Source organism: Sinohyriopsis cumingii, chromosome 6 (genome assembly GCF_028554795.1).
Source record: "Sinohyriopsis cumingii isolate HCF-2022 chromosome 6, ASM2855479v2, whole genome shotgun sequence".
Taxonomy (NCBI): domain Eukaryota; kingdom Metazoa; phylum Mollusca; class Bivalvia; order Unionida; family Unionidae; genus Sinohyriopsis; species Sinohyriopsis cumingii.
The window spans coordinates 63,306,102-63,316,485 of NC_142966.1; the positions used below are offsets into that span (position 1 = coordinate 63,306,102).

The window sequence follows — 10,384 nt, forward strand, 5'->3', positions numbered from 1 at the left end:
GAATGATCAGTCTGGGGCTGGCCTGAGAGTAGGCAAGGGTTCAGTAAACAATGCTTGTCTGTCAGTTGGTGCTAGGTGTCTGGAGCTTCACAGTTCACCAGTTTTGATGCCAGCTGATGTGATTAACTCATTGTGAGATTACCAGTAAATTGATTTCTAGATATAAATGCTGGCACACTGGATTGGATGTGAAGTTTTAAAGTTCATTGTACATGTACATTATATGCTTTTGAATATGTGTTAATAAATTAGATATTCTAAATGAGAATGACATGTAGCCTCGTTTCAGATTTAAGTATGTGTGAAATTATAAGAAAATAAATGTTCTTCTATTTTTAAAGCTACTTAACATGATTCATTTAAGAAATTTTACCAACAGGCATGAAATAGTATGTAGCAATATACAGATTTGTGTTACAGGTACCCCTTCAGCCCAGAACAGGAAGTTCCAGAGCCAGACTGGGAACTGTATTTGAAAGAGACAGCTGGCATGATTGTCCAGCAGCAAAGTCCACAGAGGTCAGTTTCATTTAGGGTCACAGTTTAAGATTCAGACGGTCTTGTCTTGCTCAGCCTATTTTTGTTTTGATACATAATAGGATTAAAACTTGATTTAGGGTTAATTTGATGATTTTTTATTAATTCTTCTTTGAAATTATTTTTGAGTTCTCACCATTGTTTTGGGTAGACATAAACAGTCCATCGTTTCTCTGAAGTGAATCCAAGGTATAATTGTGCATGATTTTGTATTGATGCCCTGAGGAAATTATTTTGGATTAACTATTTGTGTCATGGCATACGATCTCCTAATTCCTCTTTTTGTTAAAAATATTCTGATTGTCAGAAAGTATAACCAGTCTGATTGCTTCTTTGACTAAACTGTTTGAGCTCTTACAAGAAGACTGTAATTGATACCCAAAATGTAAACATGGTATAAAAAAAAGCTGCTTTGAGCAACCTCAGTGACAAATGACCACATGTCATTTATGACCAAAATTGTCAGTCATTAGCAGCTACCCGTCACTAAATATGAGCTGCAGGCAAAGTGCAGATTGTTCTTAACCCAGATGAAGAAAACATGGGAGTTAAGTCTGGTTGTTGGTTTCCTTTAACGAACAGGTAACAGCATATACTAGGGGCCCCAAGTGACTGAGTGATCTAAAGCGCTGTATGTTACAGATCACTGCCATCTCACCTTTGTCTGCGTGGGTTTGAGTCTCGGATTCAGCCAGTGTGGATATGTGAGAAAGCTTGCCAGTAGCTTCTCATGGGTCGGTGGTTCTTTCCGGGGTTTTTCCGGGTTCTTCCACCACCATTAATACTGGCCGCCATGTATAGCCTATTGTGTGCTGAAAAATGGCGTTAAACCATACAACAACAGCATATACTAAAGACGATAAACCAGATTTAAGTACGTATCACTATAACTACCATTGTATTGCCAAAGTCATGTAAATCCCAATAATGATGAACTATACATTATAGGAAGCAGTCATCAATGTACATGTATATAGTTCAGGGGTCCATATTGTTCTTTGGTTGGCATGAAAATCAAGCACAACAGCAGTGATGTCATATGAGAGAAAGAGAAATCTTACTGGATTTCACTGTAGCATGCAGAATATATTTCTTACAGTGTTTATATGCTATGCCTGGGGAGTTTTTGTCTCCTAACAAGATGTTACTGTCTTCCTGACATGATGCTTCTAACATAATTTTTGAGAGGTTCCTTTTGGTTGTTGCTTTATTGATGTTACAGTTATTAAAACGTAATACCAAGCCAAAATTGACACTGTCAGAGATCCTGTCATCTATTATAAACATATCAGTTATGCCCTTTATATTAGTTCATTTTTGTTATTACAGCTGTCATATATATATATTAATATATGATGATTGGAAATAAAATATGACTGTATTATATTAGGTATATATCTTCATTGCTGTATAATGTTATTTTGAGGTGAATGCATATATAATACTGTAACGAGAACTAGCAATAGAGTAACACGCAATTGAATTTTGGCCCAAAAAACAACCCTTTTGCACAAACCTTTCTTAGACTGCTTTTTGTTTGTAGAAATGGTGGTCTTTCAAGACTGGCTGTACAGTACATGTGAATATTTTACTCTGAAAATTGGAACTCTTAAATTCTGCTTCAGTGGCTGCAACTTTGTAAAAGTATATAGAAAGTCCACTTTACTTGATATTGTTTTAAAGCTTAATGATTTGACCATTCTACTATGATTTAACAGCTCTGGTGACCTTGGTGGTTAGAGCATCTGCCTTGGAGGCAGAATATTTTGAATTCGAACCCTTGCCAATTCACCTTTTGCTTGCAAGTCCAGCATGCTAACCCCAGATCCACCACAGCTCCCAAAAAATTATTGGCTGTATTTTTAGTGGAAGTTTATCATATATAATCAGAAACTAAAGCAATAATCAGACAGGTTGTGATTTTGCACCATCAGCTCTATTTTTTTGGTGATGTGCCTTTTATCCGAAAGACTTCTAATGGGGCATAATAATAATATGTACATAATTTGTAAATGTCGTTTTACTCTTGGCAATTTAAAAATGTAAAGTGTTTGTTGGAACTTCTCAAAACTTAATCTCTTCATTATGAGTGAACAATTCGGTTTATGAGACAATTGGATCATTCTTGTTTATGTATTTCTGATCACAAGTCTGCATATCAAAAATGGGAAGCAATGTCATTCCTCTACTATGTAAATATGTTTGAAGTATGTTGCTTCTACCATAATAGCTGCAAGTTCATGCCTTTAGTATGCACAACATTAGTGTATATATTGGCAGTTTTGATTGGTAGTTATTGCAGCTAGCCAATCACAACTGTCCTTACTTAAACTAAAGAACACTAAGTGCATAGGTGGCACTCTACAGTTTGGTATTTTGCATAGGGTTCGATTTAAAAAAAAAAGAATTGCCCAGGTTTTCCATTCACTGCTTATCCTTCTACATCTTATATATCGTTAAAAGAAATTTTAATTCCCGTTATTTTGGTGTATATTTGTTGGGTGTAATTTGGGTTCGAGAGTATGCAGCTTGGCCTTACTTTAGGCATGTGCATATTTTAAAACAATCTGCTTGGTCATTTTCACTTCCTGCACTTGGAGATAAATTATTTAAAAAAAGAGCTGATAACTTTATTTTGACATTTTCTATACATGATAATTCATTCATTGCACTTTCAGAAGCTTGTATTGTCTGGTCTGGGAAAATTTGTTTTCCCTTTTCTAATAACTGCTAAAGTTAGTGTACTTGAGACTAATTGAGGCTGATTTTTTTTAAGCACATGGGAGCAGCCGAGTGTCTTTTTTAAATCATATATAGTTTCTACACATATAATATCCAAAGACGTTTCAGCCAAAGTAGATGACAGTAACTGAGATATGCCAACATTTCAACTATGCAAACAGCTTCAACTTAGACTATCTCAAGTACAATACATGTATAGAGTGCTTGCATCCATGTTTTATTGTGGGGGAAAAGTGACAATTACAACAGATTTAGGTTATGAATTTGCAAATTCTGAAGACCTTTTGTGATTAAATTAATATATAAAAAATTTTTTTTAGACCAGTCAGAATATAATTCAGTTTATTAAAATAACCCTACTGAAAGTGTAACATGTACATTTATAGGTTGACATAGTTACCATTTATGTTTGACATGCAAAAATGTATTATTTTCCTCCTTTGGTTAGCCATCATGACCCCAAGAAAATAACTCTTGACCTGAACACTGATTTATAGTTATTAATTTGATTTTGTATTCAGTCATCAAAATGGCTTGATATTGTCAGGAATTAGATTTGAGAGGTTAGTAGGTTGGCTTGATATTGTCAGGAATTAGATTAGAGAGGACAGTAGGTTGGCTTGATATTGTCAGGAATTAGATTTGAGAGGACAGAAGGTTGGTAAGCAGGTACTTAAAATTTTGCTTGGTTCCAACTACAAATTAAATTGACCCAGATCTGCTTTTTCATAATGCCAGTAGATTTGGGTATATGCACTTTGTTAGGGGTAATCAGTCAAACAAACAGCATAGACTCTGATCTGCTATGCTATGGAAAATTAGGATCTATGTTGTATGCAGTTGGACCCAACATTTCAGTTTTTATAAACTGTACAAATGTGCCTTTAGGTCTTTACTCAGTATGCCTTCAAAGAGGCAAATAATGTGACAAACATCTTGAAAAGCTAAAGAAATATGTTTAGAGTTCTTGAGAAACCTTTCCTTGTGGTAAAATTCTTGAGTTTACCCACTTTCAGGATACACATTATGTTGTATCACTTTGTCTTGGCATGAGCTGTTGAGACATGAAAACATTTATATATTTCAGGTAACCAGAAAAAAGTATTTTAAAAAAATTTCTGACTTTTTTTCTTTTCACTGTTTCAGGATACTTGAGGTGCGAGCAAGACTGTATGAATTGCTTACTCACTGCATACCACCTGATGTGATCATGAAGGTAAAGTGGCACATGTAAACATTTTCAGCTAATCCCCCTCCCATAATCAACACCTCTGACATACAAGAGTTGTAGACATAATCAATATTTTCTACTATTCTCTGCAAATAGCCAGGCATTATGGTCTGTAAATAAAATACAACTTCAATCCATATATTAGGTTTCCTATATTTATTCCCTATATTTTTTTTACCTATCCTTATGCCTAGTTCCTTTCTTGGTCAAGGTAATACTCAAGTCAGTACAAAATAATAATAATAAATAAATAATAATTAATAATCGTTATGTGAAACATATCAAGACAGCGTGAAAGCAAGAAAATTAAGAAAATTCTAAGAAAATTAAGTGGTTCCCATTATGAGGAGACTGCATATACATCTGTGTAAACTTTGAAGATTTTATCTTTCGGACAGGGTTTGCTACAGGAGCTGATCGCAAACTGTGATGGCCAGCTGAAGATGGAAGTTGTGCAGAATGCAGCATACTATGAGCATCGGCTGCAACTGGGACAGAAAGCTATCTACCATCTGGAGGCTTTTGTTGCGAAATTCATGGCCATTTATAAACGATTCTTTGAAGAGGGCATTGCTGACCTCTTTTAATGAAGTTTGATGCATGATGAGAATAAAAGCAAATACAGAGTGTGTTTTAAGTTTTGGGCAGTTTTATAACTTGCTCACATTCTTCATCATCATCATTTGAATTGCATATCTTAGAACAGAGTATAATCACAATGGGGAGTGGACAAGTGTGATATTAAAATACCTCTTTTGTTTGGCTGAAGAAGAGCAGTAAAAACAAGCCATATTTCATTATAGACTGATGGTGCCTCGATCAGTTGGAAGGATTCCAGTGTTTTACACTCTTATAATCTTTTTACTATTGTGGAAAATTTAACTGAAGAGAAAAACTATAAAGAGGTTCCTTCATATTATGTTTTTAAAGAGTTGAAAGTTGGAGGATCCTTACGTGTCATGAACAGCTGCAGCATAACAATATATGATGCCTTCACTACTGACAGACACATTTAATGTGTTCATATACATGTATATCATATTTGATTACGGGATCCCAGTAAAAAGCAATAATCCTGGATCCCAATCAAAACATAATCCTGGATTCAATAAAAACAATTCTATACATTGCCACATGATTATTTTTAGATCTATTAAATGAGATTGCTATGGGAAACCCAGATGGAAAAACTATTCATTGATGTCCTGGATTTACTTCAAGCCACTTGATCATAGCTACAAGTGCCATCATTAACTACTATGGCATGGTGTATCAGTTACATAATTTTCCATCGAAAGAAAATGGTTTATCCATGCTTGAAGACTTGCTCCATCTGTTTTTAACTATTCTAGTTATACACCAAAAGAGCATAACAGATGATCAGTTTTCGATCTTCCAATGCCCATCCGTCTGTTGGCACGGGTTCGTTATTGTTACTCCTAAATTATCTAGAGGATTGCCGTGAAACTTAACACACATTAATCCCAAGGTCCTAAATAAAAATGGTACTACTTAGACATCCAATATGACCACCACAGCAGACATCTTCTTATGTTGTCTAGTTGGTCTTAAATAACAATTGTGTTGATTTGATATCCGAAATGGTTGCCACAGTGACCATATTGAGGATCTTATTGCTACTTCTAGATGGAAAGTCTTATCAATTCTGGGTTTTCACTAGAAGAATTTTGATGTCTTGTTCCTACAGAATGAAAATGGTGCTGATTTGACATGGAGCCGTCTTGAACATCTTTATATTGTTACTACTCCTTAATGGAAAGTCATATCAACACTAGTTTTCACCAGATTATAGTACCAAGTTGGTCCAGAATGAAAATTATACCACTCTGATCTGGAATATGGTAGCCACAGTGAACATATCAAAATGGGGTTCTCACCACAAGCCTTCTAAAGCTGTCTAGTTTGTCCTAAATGAAAAGGGTGACGATCTTACATGCAGTTGGCTACCACAGTGGCTAATGGTAAAATCCTGTCACGCAAGAATATTGGAGAGGGGTGCAACACTCAGTAGTTAGAAAGAATCGGTAATGTCTTGAATTCCTAGAAATTCTTTCCCAGAGAGTAGAATATGTGATTTTGAAACTTGCAGTTAATTTTTAAGGTAGCTCATTGCGTATTTATCCTTAGGACTATTCTAGAACAAATCGGGGATAATTGGTTTTGGAGTCATTCTGTATTTCTTAAAATCCTTTATACATTATGGACACAGGAATTGGGAAGTTATTCTCTTTGGTCTCAATACACTTGTAAGTATAAATTAAATACTTTCCAATCGTATTATCATGTTCTTATCATGAGAGAGTTCGCCCTATCAACACATCTCCATGTTTTATACTTGTAACTTTCAACATAAAAAGTCTAGATAATTTACAACTATTTGTATCAGGCTGTTCCAGTAAAACATAAATCCCCCCTGGGGACGGCACTTCAAGAAACCTTCTGTATGAGGTTGTGTTTCAAACTATTTTGATTCTGACAGTGGAAGGTTGGTTAGAAAAAATCACTTATGTTGTGGGTTGTGTTAACAAAATGAGAACTCACAGGTGGGGTTGTCAAAAGAAAAAAACACAACAAAATGAATATATATTTAAAATCGTATCTAACCCCCTCCTAGTGGTCTAACGTGAATAAAACATTGGGTCAGAGAATGATGCCAGGCAGTACACATAATTTGTACAAACTCGCGTACTTTTAAAGTAGTGTTACTCGTTCCGCAAATTACATTGTCGCAGATATTAAACGTGCTTTGCACAGTATGCAATTTTTATTAAACTTTTAACTTGAAAAGTGCATTTCGCAATGTAATTCACGCTAACAGTAGCAGTCTCGCAGCTTGATGCAACATCCAGATAACTGGATACTTCGGTTCAACATGAATGGCTATTAAACTAAATTTGATTGATTCATTGGCCCTGGAACAAACATTTTATGGTAGTTTTAAATTTATTTTCATCATGGAAGTTTTACAAATGCAATTTTCGAATAAGGGCCACACAGGAAACCAAGATGGCTGAATCACAACAGGGTTTGTCTTCAGACGTTTTCAGTCTGCAAATACAGGCTGGTGATAGCTATGATGACAATGAATTTCATGTATATCGGTCTGTTGGACATTGGGAAAATAACACTGGAAATACCAGTGTGTGATTTTTAGCCCAAAATTGATGTTGAGTATGAGTCCGATGTACGTGTTGTATGGACAATATGCTGGTTATATTTATTCAAGATACCCATGTCTGAACAAGCAGACAATGTGAATGTTGGACTTAAAAGCCTAATACAGCATTATGGAAGAGAAAAAAATCTGGCATAAGAGGCAGCAAAGCACTGATTCAAGGAAGTGAATCTTTGGCAGAGTTCATGTTAGTGAAAACTCAGAGGTCTCGGAAATGCTTAATCACGCATATTTGGATGTCAGTTTTTTTATTGGGGATGCAGAAAATCACTTAGGCAAGGCAAGAGTCCTCCTTATGCATGTAAAAGGTGGACGGCAAAATTCAAAGACTTGCCGGTCCTGCTTCAGCCACCTGCTTAGTGGGAAAATGTGTTGATCAATTAGCTGTGCTAATATTTACAATGACAGAATTTAGTGACTGAAAGCCTCCCCCCCCATGTACATGTCACCATTATAAGAGTACATCAAAAGAACATGCTGCAATAGCTGGGAGGCAAGATCAAAGGCTTTGACTGGCAGCTGGGTGGGAAAATCTACTGATATTTACAGTGCTTGAATTCAGAGGCAGAACGACCCGGAGATGTACATGTCGTCATTTATAACAGTACATCAAATAAACAACTTGAGCTTTCATTATTGTGTTTATTTCCGAGTGTAGCGGAATAAGCAGTGCACGTGACCTTGGAATCATGACATGTTGAGACTTGAATGAGTATTTTGGGGTTCAATGGCAAACTGACGAAGATTTTAACGAGATTCAGGAGAGTGCTAAATTTGCTAGAACTGATAGTTTGGATGGGACAGTAGCAAAGTGTAAGAAAGTGTGTGATGCCTAGCTTAGTGCTTTGAATAAGACCTTCCTTGGATTGTCAAATTTCGGACTCACTCTGATGGACAAACAAGAGCTATGTCAGTGTTATAAAGAATGTAGAACTTAAACTCTATGGCAACCAATTGTTCTTATAATGTGCATAGTTTCTGGGAGGGGACTGCAGTGTTTGCTGGTGGGACTCCTATTTTTACCAAAATGTGAGTCATGGACTAGTTTTATAATCCTAGCGAGACCTCTGGAAAACTTGTCTTCTTGGAACAGTGATATCCAGGAGAGAATAGCCATGGGGCCATACCTGTGAGATAGTGAAAATTGCACAACCATAAAGAACAGTAACTTGTTCAAGCTAGTTTTGCATATGTGTTTCAGACAGCGGGCAATGAAAGGAGTTCCCAGCACAGAATAATATTCATACACAGAGGAGGAAGATCATAATAAATTCCAAAACAATTAACAGATTAATGATCATAGGGAACATCAGTGAATCCCCATACAACATAATTACGTGTGTGTAGATCTCTAGTTGGCAGAAACACTATGGCAACAAAAGAATAACGAGACAAAAAAAACTTTCATATCATGCAGGTGTATTACCAAATGAAGTACATGCTCTCAATGTGCAAAAATTAAATGACATTAAACATAAGAGACTGACTGATCTGTGTAAACTCAAAGCAAGATGGATAAAATTTGTCCTGTTTGTGTTCGGTTCTTCCTTTTTATATTTTGAGAATGGTGATATTTTCTGCAGACCTTTTGGCACATAGTTCCAAGCCATCATTTGGTACTTGTATTACAAATTGGATTACTGTTATCTAGTACACAACATTATGAAGCAGTGTAGTTAATGATGAAATTGATGAAAAAATACTTGATGTCATTCTGATATATGGATTCTTTACTACACTACTAATCTGTGCATCATGATTCTTTTATACCATCTTTAGTTTTACTGGTACCAGTACTTTTAATAAAATTGTAACTTCCATTTTCTTGCAATCTAAATATTTGTAATCATGTACTATTGTCAGAAGGTAAAATGTGCTAAGTTTTGTTGTAAAATCTAAAACTATTAATTAGCATGGGACTAAAGTAAAAAGTGGCTCAACTTCATGTATGCAGAAATTATAGCCATATTACAGTGTTGTTAGAAACAACAATAGATGTACAAGGTGTATTTTGCAAAGTTGTAGAACCAGCACTCGTATGGTCACCAAATATTCCATTTAAATTATAATATCATTATTTTTGCATATTCCTATCAGTATTTTCCCAGTGGTATTAATTTTCTGATCTGAAGTTGTTCGTTTCTTGTGCAATTTTTACAGATCAAGAATTCTCACAGTATCATTTAAAAAAATGTAATCTGCACCAAATTGAGTTGTTTGAGAAGAAATTCATTTTTTTAACCCCAAAATCACTTAAGTTATGAATTCTGGCATTAAAGTCTCACATTAAATAACATCTGAAGTAGCCATGATAGTAATTTAGGATGCAACAGTACTAATTTCACCTTTGATATATTCAAATCTTGAATTGATGGAGGAACATGGCTCCAAAATAAACACATCAATTTTAGAACCTGTTCATTGACTATAAATCAAGTATATAATGCGAGTCCAACTGAATTGTTAGAAATTTTTTTAATTCTTTTGACAACATTGTAATTAGCTGTCAAATATGGAGTAAGCCTATGGTCTTGCTGCCATCCCAACCAAGACCCCACCACAACCACGTGACTATGTCCAATGATATCACAGTAATAATTGCTATACAAATAGAGATGACATCTCTGAGTATTTTGATTTCAGTAGAGCCTTAACAGAGTGGAACAGTAAGAAAGAGT

The 10,384-nt window shown here is 35.3% G+C and overlaps 1 protein-coding gene across 1 annotated transcript in view; it reads left to right on the top strand.

The window, feature by feature from the left end:
- Positions 1–5,643, top strand: part of LOC149797077 (replication factor C subunit 3-like) — a 31,468-nt gene extending 25,825 nt beyond the window's left edge. The window contains exons 6-8 of the mRNA XM_089961753.1: positions 421–519; positions 4,426–4,495; positions 4,909–5,643. Of these exons, the coding sequence (XP_089817879.1) occupies positions 421–519; positions 4,426–4,495; positions 4,909–5,097 (358 nt within the window). The 3' untranslated portion in view covers positions 5,098–5,643. The remainder of the gene's footprint in view (positions 1–420; positions 520–4,425; positions 4,496–4,908) is intronic.
- The last annotated feature ends 4,741 nt before the right edge of the window (positions 5,644–10,384 follow it).